Here is a 21,563-nt window from a genome sequence, read left to right on the forward strand (position 1 = left end):
ATTTTGTTGTAAATGATACGATGTCATCATTTCTTATGGCCAAGTAGTATTCCATAGTGTATATGTGCCACATCTTTATCCAGTCATCTATTGAAGGGCTTTTTGGTTGTTTCCATGTCTTGGCCACTGTGAACAATGCTGCAATGAACATGGAGCTACATGTGTCTTTACGTATCAATGTTTCTGAGTTTTTGGGGTATATACCCAGTAGAGGGATTGCTGGATCATAAGGTAGTTCTATTTTCAGTTTTTTGAGGAACCACCATACTTTCTTCCATAATGGTTGTACTACTTTACATTCCCACCAACAGTGAATGAGGGTTCCTTTTTCTCCACAGCCTCTCCAACATTTGCTATTATTACCTGTCTTGTTGATAATAGCTAATCTAACAGGTGTGAGGTGGTATCTCATTGTAGTTTTGATTTGCATTTCTCTAATAACTAGTGAAGATGAGCATCTTTTCATATATCTGTTGGCCATTTGTATTTCTTCCTGGGAGAAGTGTCTGTTCATGTCCTCTTCCCATTTTTTATTGGATTTTCTGTTTGTTTGTTTTTGAGTTTTATGACTTCCTCGTATATTTTGGATATTAGGCCCTTATCTGAGCTGTTGTTTGAAAATATCATTTCCCATTTATTTTATTTTTACTTTTATTTTTTGTATTTTTCTGAAGCTGGAAATGGAAAGAGACAGTCAGACAGACTCCCGCATGCACCCGACCGGGATCCACCTGGCACGCCCACCAGGGGGCAATGCTCTGCCCCTCCAGGGCGTCGCTATGTAGTGACCAGAGCCACTCTAGCGCCTGAGGCAGAGGCCACAGAGCCATCCCCAGCGCCTGGGCCATCTTTGCTCCAATGGAGCCTTGGCTGCAGGAGGGGAAGAGAGAGACAGAGAGGAAGGAGAGGGGGAGGGTTGGAGAAGCAGAGAGGAGAGGGAGAGACAGAGAGAGAGAAGAGAGAGAGAGAGAGAGAGAGAGAGAAGGGGGGAGGAGCTGGAAGCATCAACTCCCATATGTGCCTTGACCAGGCAAGCCCAGGTTTTCGAACCGGCGACATCAGCATTTCCAGGTTGACGATTTATCCACTGTGCCATTGAATTTGTTTTTATCCTTGTTTCTTAGATGTGTTTCTTGTAGGCAGCATACAGTTGGATTTTCTTTTTTAATCCATTCTGCTACTCTGTGTCTTTTTATTGGTGAGTTTAATCCATTTACATTTAGTGTAATTATTGACACTTGTGGGTTCCCTATTGCCATTTTATAAATTGCTTTCTGTTTTGTATCTTGTTTGATTCTTCTCTTTTGTTTTTCTATCATTTGCTTTTGTTCCTTTGTATTTCATACTTCTTTCCTCTGTTGCCACCTTTTTAAGTCATGTGCTTTTGTGATGGTTTTTTCAATGGTGGTTACCATTAAGTAATGAAAAGGGTACCTACCATATTCATTGTAGTACCCTATCTTATGATTGTTTCTGCACTCCATTGTCCTTTGCTACTGTTAATCTCTGTCCTGTCCCCCCCTCTTTTTTTGTTTTTGTTGTAACAGTTTAAATTTGATTTTATTGTGTTCTTGGTGGAGCTTTTACTTGTGGTTTTGTTTTGTTTTGGTCTTTGTATCTGGTTGGAAAACCCCCTTTAGTGTTTCCCGGAGTGGGGGTTTTCTGATGATAAATTCCCTCATCTTTTCTGTATTTGTGAATTTTTTATTTCTCCTTCATATTTGAAGGATAGCTTTGATGGGTATAGTATTCTTGGCTGAAAGTTGCTCTCTTTCAGAACTGTAAATATTGTGGTCCACTCTCTTCTAGCTTGTAGAGTTTGTGCTGAGAAATCTGATGATAATCTAATAGGCCTTCCTTTATATGCTGTATTCTTTTTTTCCCTGGCTGCCTTGAGAATTTTTTCCTTGTCATTGGTTTGTGCCAATTTCATTATGATGTGCCTTTGGGTTTGTTGGGGTTAAGAAAACTCGGAGTTCTGTTTGCTTCTTGAATTTGAGGCTTTAGTTCTTTCCACAGGCTTGGGAAGTTCTCATCTATTATTTGTTTGAATATATTCTCCATTCCGTTTTTCCTCTCTTCCTCTGATATTCCTATTATTCTTATGTTATTCTTTTTGATGGAGTCAGACAATTCCTATAGTCTTTCTCATTTTTTTAAATTTTTGAGTCTCTCTCTTCTTCTCTCTGTTGTTCCTGAGGTTGCTTATCTTCTATGTCACTAATTCTACCTTCTATCTGGCCTGTTCTGTTAGCTAAGCTTGTTATCTCATTTTTCAGTTCATGAGTTGAGGTTTTCATCTCTGTTTGATTTGTTTTTATAGTTTTAATTTCCTTGGTAATATATTCTTTGTGTTCATTGAGTTTTTTTCTGAGCTCCCTAAATTGCCTTTCTGTGTTTTCTTGTATATCTATGAGTATTTTTAGGATTTCTATTTTAAGTTCTCTGTCATTTAGCTCCAAGGTTTCCAATATATTAATTTTTTTCTCCATAGATTTTTCCACATTTATCTGTGTTACTTCTCTATCTTTGGTATCCATGATATTCGATTTCATTTTTCTTTCTTTATTTCCTTTTTCTTATTAGCATCTGAGGGTGGTCTTGTTGATAGCACTAATGAGAATTAAAAAAAAAGAAAAAGTAAAAAAAAATGGAAAAAAATTTGGAAAAAAAATATTAATAAAAAAACAATAATAATAATTTATTATTCCACCCTTTTTTTTCTTCTCTTCCCCTCCTCTACCCACCCTTCTTTTTAGGAAAATACTGTGATGAACTGTGAATTATATTATGCTAAATGGAACAAAAACTGCCTATAACGAAGGGCCTGAGTTGGGGGGAAGTGTTCAAGGGGCAAAAAAGGAGGTAGGGACCCACAAAATGAATAAACTTTGGGTCAAGTATAAAATGATTTGCTTTTAAGTGATGGTCGACTAAGATATAATGAGAGGGATAAGGGGGAAACAGGAAAAAAAGAAAAAAATTACTATATTAAGTGGAGCAAAAACTAAATGAAATGGAGAGCCTGGGTTGGGAGGAATGCTAATGCGTTAAAAAGTGAAGTAGAAAGCACCCAAAATGCCACACAAAAAAACCCTTGAGTCCCAGATAAAATAATGTGTTCGTGATTGAGAATTGAATGAGAGGAAAAGTAAAAGGAGAAAAGAAGAAACTGATAGGGAGAAAAAAGAGAAAGGGCAAAAGGAAAAGAAGAAAAAAGAAAAAAAAACAGAGTTAAGGGTTTTGGAATGTAACCTTCATGGACAATAAGGAAGAAGAAAAGAAAGAAAACGGGAAATGTAACACTTATGGGTAGTGTAGTTCAAGAAGAGGAAAGAATAAGACAGGCAGAGAATAAAAGGACCAAGGTAGAGGAAAAATAAATAATAATAATAATAATAATAATAATAATAATAAATGTCAGACGATTAAAGAAACAAAAAAAAAATAGTGGAAGAAGTTATAAAGTCTGGATTTTTCTTGATTTTTGAGAGGTTAACTTCTTCCTTTTTCTTTCTTCTCCCTCTTCCTGGTCGGTGACTCTGTACCCCAGGTTCTACCCCTGTGGCACGCTTAGGTAGAGATTTGCTGTTGATGAGACTCTATAGCAATGTCATATATTAGGCTTTAGTCTCATTGGTAGTCAAGGCTTGTTAGCGTTTGCAGGCTCCAACAATGAGAGGGTCCATTTTCCTGGAGTCTCTCTCCTAGTCTCTCCTTCCTAATTAGCAGCCTGATGATCCAGCTATGAGGCTGCCACTGCCGCTGCCTCTGCCTGGGGAGTAAGAGGCTCAAAGAGCTGGAAAATCCCCCCTCTATCCCCACTCAGCACAGGGATCTGGGTAAGGCTCTGGCAGTCAGAGCCACCAGCGTAATCAGGTAGAGTGGAAGCCAGTTGCTCTCAAGGTGACTTTCTATGAGCCTCCAGGCCTGTTCAGCATGCCTAGCACTCTGTGGGACTACTCTCCCCAGGCTTTTTGCACTTTGTAACCTGTTTTGGCTGGGAAGAAGATGCCCTAGTAGCTGCCTGCAGTACAGGAGGTCTTAACATCTGCCAAATCCCTCTTTTTAGCATGTATCCCTGATTATGAAAGCTCTGCCAGTCAGAAGTTGCCCCCACCCCTTTAGCAAGAGGCACTAAAAAATATCACGCCTCTTGTCTTAGATCGCTGAACCGAGAGAGATTTTGTCAGAGCCGCGTAGGTCATTTGGGAGGTGAGCAGACTGTGGGTTAAGCTAATTTCAGTGATTGGATCCACGGATCTGCTCCAGGAAGGACTGCAAGCTGCTCGTGCGCCCCTCCCCTGATGCTTGATTGTTAGCTTGAATGGCTGGGTGAGACACCTTGCCCGCCCAGAGAAGCTCGGTCGTTGGAAGTTCGCTTTGGCGCACTCCCTGCGCGCCGCTGTTAGCTCGCGTGGGCTGATTTGCCACAGGCAAACTCTTTCCTCAGCTTGAACAAATGTCTGTACCACAGCCTAGCCTCCTCCACACCCTTAGCCCCCCGACTCTCAGTTCCAACTGAAAGCAGCCTTTGCTCAGGTTAGTGAGGAAGGCGGAGTGTTCCTTTCTCCCATCTTAATTCCTTCAGGGTTGATTATATATTTAGTCAATTTTTTGCTCGATCATACCTTTGTTTTTAGTACGTGGGACTCCCAGACGCTCCAAGGATAGATTTTTCTGTCTCTGGTTGATGAACTTGTTGAAATTTTGGGGAGATTTGTCGGTCGCACTCCTCACGGTGCCATTTCTCTGACGTCACTCTCGGTGCTTTCTATCCACAGTATTTCATTAACTCTAAGGTAACATCAATTGTAGGATGCATCATTTTATGAGCCAATATGAAGGAATGCTACCTTTGAAACTGTCACATGACATCATTTATAGAGTTAGTCCTATTTTAAGAGATGTTAAAATGTGAAAATTTTTTCTTATCCTGAGTGCGAAACTTATTTTTATGCTATGTCAATATTGAAAAACAATTTTCTTGAGCACCACCTATTTTCTGTACTTGCCCTGTTCGATATGGTAGCCACTAATGTCCTATGACTAGTGAGCACTGGAAATGTGGCTAGGCCAAACTTTAATGTGCTGTAAGTGTGAAATGCACACCACTTTTTTTTTTTTTTTCATTTTAGAGGAAAGGAATCTGAAGCACTGAGAAGTCAATTACCCAGGGTCACATGACTAGAGCTACAATTTATGGGAAAATTATGTCATTCTCATTTTAGAGTTGGGACAACTGAGACATGGAAAAGTTAAGTAGTGCCTGACCAGGTGGTGGCGCAGTGAATAGAGTGTCAGACTGGGGTACAAAGTACCCAGGTTCAAAACTGCAAGGTAGCCAGCTTGAGTGTGGGCTCATTCAGCTTGAGCATAGGGTCCCCAGCTTGAGTGTGGGATCATATACATGCTCTTCGGTCAAGGCACATATGAGAAAGCAATTAGTGAACAAGTAAGATGCTGCAACGAAGAATTGATGCTTCTCATCTCTCTCCCTTCCTGTCTGTCTGTCCCTATCTGTCCCTCTCTCTTTGTCAATAAAAAAAAAAAGAAAAGTTAAGTACTATAGCTTTCCTAAGGTTAGCCACCTAGGAAGAGGCTGAGTCTTGAAGATGTTTAAGTGTAGTGGGGAAAAGATAGGTATAGTGCCATCAATTCTGTGATCTTATCCATAAAGTTCTACGGGGTGTAGAGGAGAGGTACACAAATGAGTTTAAAGATCAGGGTTAGAGTTACAAAGATTTGTTTTCAACAGGAAGATAGATACGTCCTCTGACAGTAAGCAGAAAGAATGGGTGTTGGTACTGATAAATTTGTCGGTTAATAAGTGACACAATTGAGGGCATTCCTGACTAGTGGTCTTGGTGATTTTTCAATGTTTCAGTCAAGTAGGAGGCAAGGTCTTCTGTTGATAGTGAGGAGGGGGAAATAGAATATCATGTTTGAGGAGAGAGTGTAAATATTGAAATAGCTCCTGATGGAAGTGGGAATAGTAGTTAGAGATGCAGAAGTTTTGAATATCTGGGATAGGTTAGAGAGCACAAATTCATGATATTACTAATATTCAGGGGTAGATAATTTCTCCATGGTCATAAAGGGAGGCAAGGAGAGTGAGCTGATGGACCAGGGTGTCTAGAGACAAAGGGGGTGAAGAAGGTGAAGATGGAAGATGGCAGATACGGAGCACTCACAGCTATGGTTCAGGATACCTAAGTGACAGCCAAGACGTGTATTGGGATTAAAAACTGGAATGATAGGAAGTTGTAGCATTGGAATTGATTTCAGATTGGAATGATTCGCTGTGCTGACCAGATTCAGAGTGACCTTGGTCAAGGTGTTGAAGGCAACTGAGGGAATGAGGATTATTTGGATTGAAATTTTCTGTATCCTTATGGGTTTGTTGTTCCTGTTGTCACTGCCTATTGATCAATTACTGAATGATGTTATGTTGAAAATTTCCAGCTATGAATACAAAATTATCAGGTTTCCCTTAAAGTTTTGCTGATTTTTCCTTATATAGATTTTGAGTCTATTATTAAGTGTATGCACAATTACAGTTTTTATATCGTCCTGTTGAATTAAATCTTTTGTCATGGAGTAACCCTTTGTTGTTAAAATGATTTTTGTTTTAGTCTATTTTGTTTGATAATGACATTGCTACTCTGGATGTACTTTGGCTAGTAGTCGCCTGGTGTATTTCTATTTTGGGATTAAAAAAATATTGTATCCACTGCATCACTGACCAGGGCTTAGATGCCTCTTTAAAATAGTATATAGCCTGACCAGGCGGTGGCGCAGTGCATAGAGTGTTGGACTGGGATGCCGAGGACCCAGGTTTGAGACCCCGAGGTTGCCAGTTTGAGTGCGAGCTCATCTGGTTTGAGCAAAAGCTCACCAGCTTGGACCCAAGGTCACTGGCTCAAGCAAGGGGTCACTCGGTTTGCTGTAGCCCCACAGTCAAGGCACATATGAGAAATCAATCAATGAACAACTAAGGTGTCGCAACAAAAAACTGATGATTGATGCTTCTCATCTCTCTCCATTCCTGTCTGTCCCTATCTATCGCTCTCTCTGACTCTCTCTCTGTCTCTGTAAAAAAAATAAATAAATAAAAATAAAAAATAAATAAAATAGTATATAGCCTGATCAGGCGGTGGCACAGTGGATAGAGCATTGGACTGGGATGTGGAGGACCCAGGTTCGAGACCCCAAGGTTGCCAGTTTGAGCACGGACTCATCTGGTTTGAGCAAAAGCTCACCAGCTTGGATCCAAGGTCGCTGGCTCGAGCAAGGGTTAACTCAATCTGCTGAAGGCCCACGGTCAAGGCACATATGAGAAAGCAATCAATGAACAACTAAGGTGTCGCAACAAAAAACTGATGATTGATGCTTCTCATCTCTCTCCGTTCCTGTCTGTCTTGTCTGTCCCTATCTATCCCTCTCTCTGACTCTCTCTCTGTCCCTGTAAAAAAAAAAAAAGTATATAACTAGCTTTTATTTTTAAATCTTGTTTGATGATATTTTGCTTTTACCTGGAGAATTAGTTTATTTACCCTTGTAGTAGTTATTGATGTAATAGAGATAAGTTCATATATCTTATGTTGCACTTTCAAAATGGTCTGATTATTTCCCTCTGTCTCTCTGATTTTGGATTGATTGTGGTTTTCCTCCTATTCTTGTTTGGATGTTAACGTGTGTGTTCTTTATAGGTACATATGTGTTATTGTATTTGTATACAGCTCACAAAAATGAGGGGATATTTCAAAATGAATATGAAGTGATAAAATATCCCCTCATTTTTGTGAGCAGTGTATTTTAACATACATGTATAATGTAAAATATATGTCTCAATCTTTTTACAGGTTTTTTTGTTTTGGAAATGTATTTCATAAAATGTGTCAGCATTTAATGGGTTTATTATTTTTTAATGAATTAAATATTTCAGATTTATCTCAGTTTTAATTTTTAATGTTTTTTCTTAGAGACTAAAAGGTAAGCATTATCTTTACCTTCATCTTGATAAGGACCTTAGGATTTTGATCATACCCCTTGTATTATGTTAATTGACTGATTTTAGTTCTAGATTGTTCTTGCCATCCTCCTTCATGTGAACATAAAGTAGACATTATTCTTATCTTCATAGTTGATGTTTGTTACATTTATCAGTATCTTTGTAGTCTCAGACCTTCAACCTGGATCATTTTCCTTTTTTTTTTTTTTTTTTTTTTACGAGAGAGAGAGAGAGAGAGAGAGAGAGAGAGGAGGAGGAGGAGGACAGGTGGGGACAGACAGGAAGGGAGAGAGATGAGAAGCATACATCAGTTCTTCCTTGCGGCACCTTAGTTTTTCACTGATTGGGTTCTCATATGTGCCTTGACTCTCAGGGATGGGAGGCAGGGGGTGGGCTCCAGTGTAACCAGTGACCTTGAGCTTCAAGCCAGCAACCTTTGGGCTCAAGCCAGCGACCATGGGGTCATGTCTATGACCCCATGCTCAAGCTGGGGACCTTGGGTTTCAAACCTGGGTCCTCTGTGTCCCAGTCTGATGGTCTATCCACTGTGCCAGCGGCTGGTCAAACCATTTTCCTTTTTCTAAAAAGTATATTCTTTCGAATATGCTTTCAGTGAGAATCTTTTGATTCTAAACTTCCTGTCTTAGTCTGAAAATGTCTTTATTATGTGTTTGTTCTTGAAAATTGGTTTTGCTGTGTGTAGAATTCAAGGGTGACAGTTACATTCTCTTAGAACATTGACAATATTATTCCGTGAATTCTTTACTGTTGTCGTTAAATGAGTCTGATTGTTATCTGTTGTTCCTTTTTTTCCCTCTGGATACTTTTTTAAAAGAAGCTTTATTGAGGTATGATTCCCATACAATAAATCTATTCTCCTAATACAATTCACTGCTTTTTAGTAGGTTCACAGATACCTGCAATAATAACTTTTAGAACATTTTCATCGCCTCAAAAGCCCATACCCTTTAGCTATCCCCCCATCTTCCCATTCAGTCATGCCTAAGCAACTCCTAGTCTTTTTTGTTTGTTTTTAGAGATTTAGCTATTCCGAAAATTTAATACAAAAGGAATCATATAATACATCATCTTTTATGACTAACTTCTTTTACTTAACATGTTTTTTCAAGGTTTTACATGTTGTTGCATGTATCAGCACTTCATTTTTTAATTTTTAACTATTTTAAAATTATTGAGTTGATTGGGCTGACATTTTTAATAAAATTAAATAGGTTTCAGGTGTACAATTGTATTGTGTGTTCACCACCCCAAATCTAGTTTCCTTTAATCACCATTCACCCCCCCCTTTGCCCTCTTCTACCTCCCCCACCCCTTTCCCTCTTTCTTCCCCTTACCATTGTCTGTGTCTATGAGTTTTTTTGTTTGTTTTTTAGTGGGAGAGACAGAGAGAGGGACAGACAGGAAGGGAGAGAGATGAGAAGCATCAATGCGTAGTTGTGTCACTTTAGTTGTTCATTGATCACTTCTCATACGTGCCTTGACTGGGGGGCTTCAGCTGAGCTAGAGACCCATTGCTCAAGCCAGGGACCATGGGGTCATGTCTATGATCCCGTGCTCAAGCTGGTGAGCCCGCACTCAAGCTGGCGACCTTGGGCTTTCAAACTTTGGTTCTCAGCGTCCAAGGTCAATGCTCTATCCATTGTGTCAGCACTTGTCAGGGCTTTGCCCATTTTAAAATTGGGTTACTTGTCTGGTCTATGGTGGTGTAGTGGATGAGGCATTGACCTGGAATGCTGAAGTCGCTGGTTCAAAACCCTGGGCTTGCCTGGTCAAGGGACATATGGGAGTTGATGCTTTCTGTTTCTTCCCCCTTCTCTCTCTCTCTAAAAAAAAAAATGAATAAAAAATGTTTTTAAAAATTTGGGTTACTTGATTTTATATTGTTGGGTCATAAGTATTCTTTCTAATTTTAGATAGAAATCCCTTATTATGTATATGATTTTTCTGGGAGGTACAAGTAAAGCTGAAACCACTTTAAATTCTTCACTTGAGGTTTTCTTGGTCATATCACTAGTCTAAATTCAAACTGCTGAATTGTTGAGGGTCCAGCTGGTGGTTATAAATTGTTGGGAAAGGCTTGACCTGTAGTACGCAAGAGTGAATGGATAATGATTAGTATGTGTTTGACTCTCCCTTACTTTTTTTTTTTTTTTTTTTTTGTATTTTTCTGAAGCTGGAAACGGGGAAAGACAGTCAGACAGACTCCCGCATGTGCCCGACCGGGATCCACCCAGCATGCCCACCAGGGGCGAGGCTCTGCCCACCAGGGGGTGATGCTCTGCCCCTCCGGGGCGTCGCTCTGCCGCTACCAGAGCCACTCTAGTGCCTGGGGCAGAGGCCAAGGAGCCATCCCCAGCGCCCGGGCCATCTTTGCTTCAATGGAGCCTTGGCTGCGGGAGGGGAAGAAAGAGACAGAGAGGAAGGAGGGGGCGGGAGTGGAGAAGCAAATGGGCGCCTCTCCTATGTGCCCTGGCCGGGAATCGAACCCGGGTCCCCCGCACGCCAGGCTGACGCTCTACCACTGAGCCAACCAGCCAGGGCCACTCTCCCTTACTTTTGACATCTTTCTTTTTTTTTTTTTTTTTAGTTTTTTTTAAAATTAAATTTAATGCAGTGACATTGATAAATCAGGATACATATGTTGAGAGAAAATATCTCTAGATTATTTTGACATTTGATTGTGCTGTATACCCCTCCCGCAAAGTTAAATTGTCTTCTGTCACCTTCTATCTGGTTTTCTTTGTGCCCCTCCCCTCCCCTAACCCCTCTCTCCTTCTTCACCCCACCCCCCCTCCCCCAACCCCCCCGCCCCTGTTGCCATCACATTCTTGTTCATGTCTCTGATTGACATCTTTCTTAACTCCATACTGGTTTTGTTCATAAACTGAAAAAATTGCAATATAAATGAATTCTGTGTTTACACATACTTTGTAAAGAATGGGAAATAATAAAGCATACTTTTCCCTTTCTTATAAAACTCAGTAGATTGAGTTCTTCCAGGTAGGAACTTCACCTTTTATAACCCAAGTATTTGGTAACACAGTTCATGGCACACAGAATGTAAACTTCATAAGAGTAGATCTTTTTGTCTGTTTTATTCACTGCTCAATAAATAGTTGTTTCATGAGTGAATGAATGAATAGGAACTACTCATAAATGTTTGTCATAACAATCGCAATATACTTGGGTCATTTTTATGATGCTGACTAGAGAGTTTCTTGCTCAACTCGGAGGGAGGGAAGGGGGCCTACTTTTTCTCTTTATTTATTTTCTATATTAGAAATATTTATTGGAGTATAATATATGTACAGAAAATTGCCTGTGTCATAAGTGTTCACTTCAATTAATTTTTATAAACCGAACACATTTGTGCAAATACTACCCATATCAAGAAACAGGGAGCCTAACTTTTAAAAAGCATTACTTCAGAAAAGTCATTTTTATATAGTAATTTGGTGGGAGCCTGACCCTGGAGTGACTCAGATATGGTGGTTAGCTATTTGCAAAAAAGGCAATTGTAAAGTGTTAGATACATATAATGTTTTCTGTCTAGATGTAATTAAAGGAGAATGTCAGATTTCCTATGCTGTTGGTGCCTAGGGCAAGTGATTGTGTGACAGTTATTTCATACCCAACATGATAGTGTTACTAACAGTTCATATTTTAGGGATGTGAGGTCATAGTTGTTGTTTTGTTTTTTTTACTGAAAGTTATATTTGTGTCTAATATGGCATATGTGGTCATAATATGTATTTTCCCCTTAAAAACAGGATTCCTTATCTAAATTCATTCTTCTAACAAGTATGTCCAGAATCTGAATCCAGAACCTGAATCCATTGCTAAGTAGAAGAGATGCAATATGGAACACAGTACTTTACTTTAGACTTTAAACTTCAGTGTTGTGAATACCTAAATACAAGTTGTTGTTTTTTTAAAGTTCTGCTTTTGTTACCTTCTCTAGTTCCATTAAACAATTTATTTTTTCAATCTCTTAACATTTAGAACAGGTGTTGGCAAAGGGCTGAGTAGTAAACATTTAGGCTTGTGGGCCATACTGTCTGTTACAATTATAATACATAAAGGAATGACTGGCCCTGGCCAGTTGGCTCAGTGTTAGAGTGTTGGACTGGCTTGTGGAAGTCCGGTGTTTGATTCCCAGTCAGGGCACACAGAAGAAGTGACCATCTGCTTCAGGGCACATAGGAAAAGTAACCATCTGCTTCTCCACCCCTCCTTCTCTCTCTCTCCCCCTCCTGCAGCCATGGCTCAAGTGTTTCAAGCGATTTTGTCCTGAGCACTAAGGATGGCTCTGTGACCTCACCTCAGGCACTAGAATAGTATGGTTGCTGAACAACAGAGCAGCAGCCCCAGATGGGCAGAGCAGCGCCCCCTGGTGGGCTTGCCCGGTGGATCTCTGTCAGGGTATATGCAGGAGTCTGTCTCTCTGCCTCCCCGACTCACCCTCACTAATTTAAAAAAAAAAGGAATGAGTGTGATTGTGCTCCAATAAAATTGATTTACAAAAACAGATGGGCCAAAATTTTCCAACATCTGATCTAGGACACTCAAATGAAATTGTATAGAGGAACCAATCATTCAGTAATTTAAGTAACAAATTTATTGAGTGTGTGCTATTTGCCAAACCCAGGGCTAAATGGTAAATTAAATTATGGTATTATATCCACTCGCTGGAATATTAAGATAATTGAAAATGATCATTTTGAAGACCAAACAACGTGGGGAAATGCTTCTAAGTGGGAATTCAGGATAAAAGTTTTAAGTTTGTCTATTAATAAATATGGACTTTTAGAAGAAATACATGAATTTTTGTTGGAATTTTTCTATTTTTCAAACTGCAGTGTTTTTATATTCTAAAAATAATTTTAAAAATGGCATTGTGGGATACCAATTAAAACTGCTGTTTTTAATCACTACTCTGTAATATGAAAAAGAAGCTTTATAAAACTATTGTCCAGTGATGTCCTGGAGCTTTTTTATTTGATCCGTATAAGATTGACATTCCAGGAGAATGTATTGCTGTTCTATTCAAGATATTTGTCATTTCCTCTTTTTAAAAGTTTTTTTTTCTTTTTTAACAGTGCCCTTATGTCTGCCATTTCTTATATTTACTTACCAAAAAAGAGAATGGTGAGTATTTTTATTCCAGGTACATTACATTCACTGGGTGGAATTAGCATTGTATTAGCCTTTATAAAGTTAACTATTAGCATTAGTTCTAGGACAGGATTTTGAGGGAATTACTTTGTAGTACTTTTATCTGAGAGCATGTGCTTAATGGCCTAATTGAACAGGGTGTTTATGTTCTTGATGTGTTGTAAGAAGAGGCTCTATGAGCCACATGGTTTCTTTTTATTCTGAACCACATGCATAGTACTTTTTTTTTCCCTTTACTAGTCAAACCATTTCGTGTGAGAAAACTGCTTGATCTTCAGGCAAAAATGGTGAGTACCAAAACGACCCCAAACTCACCAGTGTAGTGTGTGATGGCTATTGGGCTAGGCTTTGAGGATATAAAATGGAATGAGTCGTTACCTTCAAGGAACTTATTGTAGGCAACTCAGCCAACAAAATCAAACAGAGTCAAAGAGGAGTGGTGATGCTTGAGAGAAAGAAGTATTTAAGGGTTGAATAGGATTCAACTAGGGAGGGCAAGAAGGAAAAGAGCAGGGCACTCCTCACAAAAAGAACAGCATGAGCAAAGTTGTGTAGATGTGAAATAGCGGAAACTGTTAGGGAACTGGACTGGCATGGCTGAAAAACAAGTGTCAGGGTGTAGTCAGAAACAACGACTTTGAAGTGACCAGGTTTTTTTCTTTTGTTTGTTTATTTTCATTTCTTTTTTGGATATAATCTAGAAAACATTCTTTCCTGGATATTTAAACATCTGTATATTCCCTGACCATTATCTCTTGTCCTTACAAAGCTCTCTTGCATTGTTATTTCCACTATACCTGCCAGGTAACAGAAGTTGAAGCTTTGGGTATAAAACAATAGGAAGTTGTAGAGCTTCTGCCTAACTGCTGAAATCTGCTTGACCTCCTCTAGGCATTCGAATTTAATGAAAAACAGAAACGCCAACACCTTTGCGTTTCTCCAGTGTGAAGTTTCCTGTTAGAACAGTTCGGTGATTATTTTTTTATGCTTCCTGCTTGGGTTCTGTGGTTACAATATCTTCTTTTAGCTCTGTGAGGATATTAATGATAATGTTTTTGTCCAAATTGAATTTTACTTCATATTAGGAGAAATTGTGAAAAAGATGTACTTTTTTTTCCCCGTGTAATAGCAAAACATTTCAACAGACTAAGAAAATTCGTACTGTAAATCAGATCTTGCTGATTTATATGAACTGAAACAGTATAGGTTCAAATGTATGATTTAATACTCATAGTATAAAATTTTTTAAAGCCAAACAGTAATTGTATGCCTTTATTGTTGACATTCAATATAGTACATTACTAAATTATTCCATTATCAATGTCCATTATAAAGATGCTTTCATAAAATTGTTTTGATGCACTGGATGTTGGTGAATTTGTTCAAGTCCAATGATACAAAGGCCAAGCAGACATAGCCATGTTCCCATGTAACCAAACATATAGAATGGCAACAGCCCTAATCAGCACATGTAAACAAATATATTGGCTATGTGGATTTCTGGTACCTGTAAAGGCGTGTGTTCCTTCTGTACCCATCCATGCTCCATAACTCCTGACCCACACAGGGAATGAAACACAGACATTGTCTTTGTGGTGGCAAGCATGAGTGGCAGGAAGCAGAGCAGACATGTTATTTTACAAACACCAGGACCTGTTCAGAGCAATTTTTGGAACAGGACGTGAGAGTTAGGTCTCATCTTACAGCTTGGTAAAGATGGTTCTGGGATTCTCCCTCAACTAGACAAAGCCTCTGTCACTCAGTCTGTTTTATTTATTTTTGATTTGTCTCTTTCTTCTAAGTTCCTTTCTTTAGTTAAGTTCCCCTCATGGTACAGGCTTTTCTCTGAGCCAAGTAAACTTACCATCCATATTTAATAGTAAAGCACTAAAATGTTGATTGGAAACTTGTGCACATGAGCAGGACTTGTTCATTGTAGGATCTTGATGTTCCTTTCACTGGGGAGCCCCCCACCCCTGCAGGTGACTGTGTCATTTTTCCCAGAGAGGAATTCTGTCTCCTGCCTAGGAATTATATTAGTCACGCATGTCCAGGGAAACAGAGCTAATAATAATGTGTGTGTGTGTGTGTGTGTGTGTGTGTGTGTGTGTGTGTATAGAGAGAGAGAGAGAGAGAAATTTGTTATAAGGACTTGGCTCCTGTGATTATGGAGAGCAGCAAGTCCAGATCTGTGTGTAGGCCAGCAGGTTAGAGACCCGGGGAGCTGATGTTCTAGTTTGAGTCCAGTGGCCGTCTGCTGTAGAACCAGGCAGAGCTAGTGTTGTAGATGAACTCCGAAGGCATTCTGCTGGAGAATTCTCTCCTGTTGCCGGGAGGCTGGTCTTTTTGTTCTATATAGGCCTTCAGCTGATTGAATGAGGCCCATCTTTACATTATGGAGGGAAATCTGCTTTACTCAAAGGCCATTGATTTAGAAGTAGATAATCTAAAATACCTTCATAGAAACACCCAGAATAGTATATGACCAAATACCTGAACACTGCATGGCCCAGCCAAGTTGATACATAAAATCAGCCATCACAGTAATAGGAACCCTGGCTGCTAGGAATCTGAGACATGAGCAGTGGAAAGAGGTCCCGTACAACCTCGCTCAGTTGTGCTTGTCTGAGTACACCTTCATCTTCAGAGAGTAAGACCTTGATGTTTGCCTACAAGTATAGTGAAGGAATTTGGGTTTCTAACTTTTTTTTATGTGTGTGGGTTTTTTTTTTTAATTGTTTTTTTTTAGGTGAGTGGATGGGAGGTAGTGAGGCAGACTCCCACATGTATCCCGACCGGGATCTACCTGGCAACCCCCTTCTGGGGCCAATGCTCGAGTACTGAGCTGTTTTTAGCATCTGAGGCTGGCATGCTTGGACCAGCTGAGCTATCCTCAGTGCCCCAGGCCATGCTTGAACCAATTGAACCACTGCCTATGGGAGAGGAAGAGAAAGAGAAGAGAGAGAGGGAGGGGGAGAGAAGTGGACTATAGCCTATCCTGCATGTCCTGACCAGGGGTTGAACCTGGGACGTCCATAAGCTGGGTCGACGCTCTTATCTACTGAGCCACCAGCCAGGACTTTTTTACAGCTTTTTATATAGGCTTTCAACCAGTCCTGTTTTTTCACCTCTTGTATCTCCTCTTTTCAGAGGTATCTGGTTCCACCAATTCCTGAGCCATTCTGGGAGTTCTCAAGCATGAATCTACTGCTTTCGAAGCTTTTTTCTGTTTCTGCCTTAGACTTCATTTTCTCTCTTCTGACAAGTTGGTTACTATTTGTTTATCTTCAATTCTAGTTTCTAAAATCTCATTAAAAATGGGTTGATATCTCTCATTTGCTGTTGTCCCCTCTTTGTTCTCTTTCAACTTGTGCTTTATACCTTTTCCATTCCTTTACTTTTTAGTGGGGCTTTGGAAGGACTCAGTTAAATGCATATGTTCAGTATGCCATGTTTAACCTAAAGTTTTTTTTAAGTGAGTGTTAACTTTTGAACAACAAAGATAGGTTTAGTCAAGTAGAAAATAAATTCTAAAGTTCTCTCCACTACTACACATTTGCTCTATATCAAAAAGCATTTTTTTGAAAGAATCAAAAAGCATTTAAACTGAAAGCAAACATGCTGATAGGTACTTTGGCATAGATAAACTGGGCCATTTTGGTTTTGTTAAAATAAATTTAATTTCACAAATCTATTACAAAATAAAGATAGTGCATTTCTAAGTCTCATTTTCTGCCTTCCTTATTTTGTACAGTATTTGGTTTTTGTTTTGTTTTGTTTTTTTTCCTTTTTTTTTTGTATTTTTCTGAAGTTGGAAACCGGGAGGCAGTCAGACAGACTCCCGCATGCGCCTGACCGGGATCCACCCGGCATGCCCACCAGGGGGCGATGCTCTGTCCATCTGGGGCATTGCTCTGTTGCAACCAGAGCCATTCTAGCGCCTGAGGCAGAGGCCATGGAGCCATCCTCAGCGCCCGGGCCAACTTTGCTCCAGTGGAGCCTTGGCTGCGGGAGGGGAAGAGAGAGACAGAGAGGAAGGAGAGGGGGAAGGGTGGAGAAGCAGATGAGCACTTCTCCTGTTCTCCTGTATGCCCTGGCTGGGAATTGAACCTGGGACTCCTGCATGCCAGGCCGACGCTCTACCACTGAGCCAACCAGCCAGGGCCTTGTTTTTTGTTTTTTTTTTAAATGATTATTTCTTATTTTACTTCAGGAAACTTTTTTTTTTAACTTTTATTTATTAATCATTTTTTTTATAGGGACGGAGAGATAGAGTCAGATAGAGGGATAGATAGGGACAGACAGACAGGAACGGAGAGAGATGAGAAGCATCAATCATCAGTTTTTCGTTGCGACACCTTAGTTCAGTGATTGCTTTCTCATATGTGCCATGACCGCGGGCCTTCAGCAGACCGAGTAACCCCTTGCTCAAGCCAGCGACCTTGGGTCCAAGCTGGTGAGCTTTTTGCTCAAGCCAGGTGAGACTGTGCTCAAGCTGGCAACCTCAGGGTCTCGAACCTGGGTCCTTCCGCATCCCAGTCTGACACTCTATCCACTGTGCCACCGCCTGGTCAGGCTGTACAGTATTTGATTCAACAAAATTATAATATACTAAAATAATCTATTTACTTTGGAATTCATTGTAGTGGTATGCTGTCTCTGGATAGCCAAATGTATCAAACACAAGTATCCAGCTGTCATGACCTCTGTCATTGTAAAATTAATGTTTTTGTTAAGACTTGTTTCAGTTATAGGAAACAGCTTGGCTACTGCATACCTTTTATTATATTTCTTAGTCAATTTTTCAGGAATTTTGATAATGATGGATTAATATTTCCTTTGCTCTATTTTTTAACTTTTGTTTTGTGTGTGTGTGTGTGAGAGAGAGAGAGAGCAAGAGAGAGACAGAAAAACAGACAGGAAGGGAGAGAGATGAGAAGCATCAACTAGTAGTTGCAGCACCTTAGTTCATTGATTTCTTCTCATTCGTGCCTTGACCAGAGGTCCAGCTGAGCCTGTGACCCCTTGCTCAAGCCAGCGACCTTGGACTTCAAGCCAGCGACCATGGGATCATGTTGATGATCCCACGCTCAAGCCCGCGACTCTGCTCCAGCTAGTGAGCCTGGACTCCAGCCAGATGAGCCTGTGCTCAAACAGCAACCTTAGGGTTTCTAACCTGTGACCTCGGCATCCCAGGTCCATACTCTGTCCACTGTGTCACTACCAGTCAGGCTTGCCTTCCATTTTTGTCTTCCTGCCTTCCTGTTCAGATCAAGAAAGAGTAAACTTTGAGTCTTGAACTTGCTACACTGAGAGTAGATTTTGCTAGCAGGTGTAACTGGTAAGCTTAGTCATGGGCAGAGAAGAGAGAACATATCTATTTATTTATTTTATTTTTTATTTTTTTTTATTTTATAGGGACAGAGAAAGAGAGAGAGGGACAGATAGGGACAGACAGACAGGAACTGAGAGAGAAATGAGAAGCATCAATCATCAGTTTTTTGTTGTGACATTTTAGTTGTTCATCGATTGCTTTCTCATATGTGCCTTGATCGTGGGCCTTCAGCAGACTGAGTAATCCCCTGCTGGAGCCAGCGACCTTGGGTCCAAGCTGGTGAGCGTTTTGCTCAAGCCAGATGAGCCTGTGCTCAAGCTGGCAACCTTGGGGTCTCGAACCTGGGTCCTCCGCATCCCAGTCCGACGCTCTATCCACTGCACCACCGCCTGGTCAGGCAGATGAGAGAAAATGTAAGGAAGAAGTAAAATAAGGGGTAAAGTCATAAAAGAGAAGACAACAAATTGTTTATGATAGTTGATTTAAATGCCTGGTTATTCATTCCTTGATTTTCTATAGCGTCTTCCTATAGCGATATTGCATAGGAAAATTAGGGTTTGAATATATGTTTCAACTGTTTATTTTATTGTTACTCTTTTTTCTTATTGACCACGGAATTGAAAATTGGAAACTTTTTATTTTGTTTCAGGGAAAGCAGCCTTATCTCCATGCTTTGTTGTTGCTGTATAAATTCTTTGTTCCCTCTTTGATTTCTGTATCTTTGCCAGTAAAGAAGAAGGTAAGGGATTAAGGAGTGATCAGTCATATTGAGATTGAAATATGTTACTTTTGATTAAATTACCGCTTTGGGCTGAAATGTTTACAGCATACTGTATTAAGATCTAGTATTGTGGTACTGTTTCTGGAAAGTTTTTTTTTAGGGTTTGGCACTTCATTTTGATTTCAGATGTATTTAATAGATCTTGACAAGAAAAAAATATCTTTAAATGGATTTGCATGGATGCAAAATATTTTAGAAGCAATATACTTTTGATTAATGAAGAGTTTTAGACTTTTTGTTGTTTCAGTTTCTGGGCACCTCCTCTCATATACTTTATTACATCTAAATTTTTAGGCCTATTTTAAGAATTCAGAGAACCTGTGGAAAAACGCTCTGGTTGCTGTGAGGCAGAGGAATCAGGGACCTTCCCCAGAGCCTCTACGGCTGATGCTAAATCCAGTTAGTATTCATTCCAGAAAAAGAGTAAGTATCTAAGACCTCAGATGACTTTGTGAGGCCATCTTCTATTAAATCCAAAGAATAGCCATTTAGATGTTGGAAAAGATTAGATATTTAAAGACATTTTCATTACCCAGGATTCTATGCAAACCACATTCAGGCTTCATTCATTGAACCACCTTTTAACAACTTTTTACATTTATAGTTTGTTGTCTGTTTAGCCCATTGATAGATTATTTTATTGTCTTTCTTCTTTAGAAATGGAATGCTCACTCAGGTTTCCCAGTGCTCAATTCCAGTAGCCACACTAAAGAATCTGAAAGAAAAGAGATCAGTCTTTCTGCTTATCTCAATAGCAATAAATCACTTCCTGTAGAGCAGCTACAAAGCTTCCCTCAACTTTTACAGAACATTCATTGCTTAAAGGTATGTGACTGGACCTTGTGCTGACTTGCATTTTCCATTTGCTCTTCATGGCCTTTCTTTTGGTTATACATTTCCTATCTGACGACTTCCTTGTTGCTTTGACCTTTTTTTCCGTACTTAGGTTGACCGATTGTTTTGTCTTTGCAGCTGCCTTCTCAGATGGGCGCAGTGCTGAACAACTCTCTGCTGCTTCACTATGTGAACTGTGTCAGAGATGAATCCGTCCTACTGAGGCTCTACCATTGGCTGAGTCAAACATTACAAGAAGGTAAAAATTGATCCTTAAAGTTGGATGATTAAGGAAGGGATAAGATAGTTTGCAAATGGGTTTCTTTTATAAGGGTGCCAAATGTAGATGGGAGGAGCCTTCATATGCTGGAATTATTTCTTGGGTAATAATCGTATTCACAGCCTGACTGCTTCCATTGTTGTAATTCTAAGGCCAGTAGGAAAGGAGGTATATTGTTAAGGAAATACTGTCTCACGGCCAACAAAGCCCACTGGATGACTCCACTTTGATGACTGTCACAGTCCAGACCCTGTTCTTCTTTGTCCAGAAACTTGTCATTAAGAGCCCAGACTCTACAAATCAATGTTCACCAAACTCAGAAAAGAAGACTGTTACATAAGCCGGAGATCACCTTATTCTTTCTTACTAGAAGTGATTCTGGTGACCAAAATGTTCATGTCTTGCCAACTCTTCTCTGCTATGAATGTATACGGGAGCCAAAATAGCCATTAGAAGATTTCTTAATTAGAGAACTGAAGGAAAGGGCAGTAAGGGAGTTTTTCATCCAGGTCATGGTAAATCCTGATCATTTTATTCATGCAAGGAGGTCTGTTTCTCTAGCGATAGTATTTTGTTCACCAGATTGTTTCTTTCCTGAATAAGCAACGCCTAACTCTTCAGGCGTTTAAGTCCGTTTTAGTTGGTTCCAGGTTAACTTTCCTTTTTCTGTGTGGAGTCTATATTTAGGCAGGATATGACAGAGTTTATTGGATTTCCACTTTAACTAAAGTCCTACCACTTTATTTTTATTTTATTTTTTTTACAGAGAGAGAGAGTGAGTCAGAGAGAGGGATAGACAGGGACAGACAGACAGGAACGGAGAGAGATGAGAAGCATCAATTATTAGTTTTTCATTGCGACACCTTAGTTGTTCATTGATTGCTTTCTCATATGTGCCTTGACCGGGGGCCTTCAGCAGACCAAGTAACCCCTTGCTGGAGCCAGCGACCTTGGGTTCAAGCTGGTGGGCTTTTTGCTCAAACCAGATGAGCCCGCACTCAAGCTGGTGACCTCAGGGTCCCGAACCCGGGTCCTCTGCATCCCAGTCCGACGCTCTATCCACTGTGCCACCACCTGGTCAGGCAAGTCCTACCACTTTAGATCACCCCCAGCTCACCCTAAT

General features: G+C 40.0%; 1 protein-coding gene across 5 annotated transcripts in view; it reads left to right on the plus strand.

The window, feature by feature from the left end:
• Window positions 1–21,563, plus strand: part of CENPI (centromere protein I) — a 65,331-nt gene that overhangs the window by 16,552 nt on the left and 27,216 nt on the right. For 3 of the 5 annotated variants that reach the window (XM_066250063.1, XM_066250064.1, XM_066250065.1), the window contains exons 7-12: window positions 13,135–13,183; window positions 13,451–13,497; window positions 19,195–19,284; window positions 19,621–19,749; window positions 19,984–20,151; window positions 20,299–20,419. In XM_066250063.1, the coding sequence (XP_066106160.1) occupies window positions 13,135–13,183; window positions 13,451–13,497; window positions 19,195–19,284; window positions 19,621–19,749; window positions 19,984–20,151; window positions 20,299–20,419 (604 nt within the window). The remainder of the gene's footprint in view (window positions 1–13,134; window positions 13,184–13,450; window positions 13,498–19,194; window positions 19,285–19,620; window positions 19,750–19,983; window positions 20,152–20,298; window positions 20,420–21,563) is intronic. The other 2 variants (XM_066250067.1, XM_066250068.1) reach the window with 2 other exon arrangements.

Source organism: Saccopteryx bilineata, chromosome X, assembly GCF_036850765.1.
Source record: "Saccopteryx bilineata isolate mSacBil1 chromosome X, mSacBil1_pri_phased_curated, whole genome shotgun sequence".
NCBI classification, from domain to species: Eukaryota; Metazoa; Chordata; class Mammalia; order Chiroptera; family Emballonuridae; genus Saccopteryx; species Saccopteryx bilineata.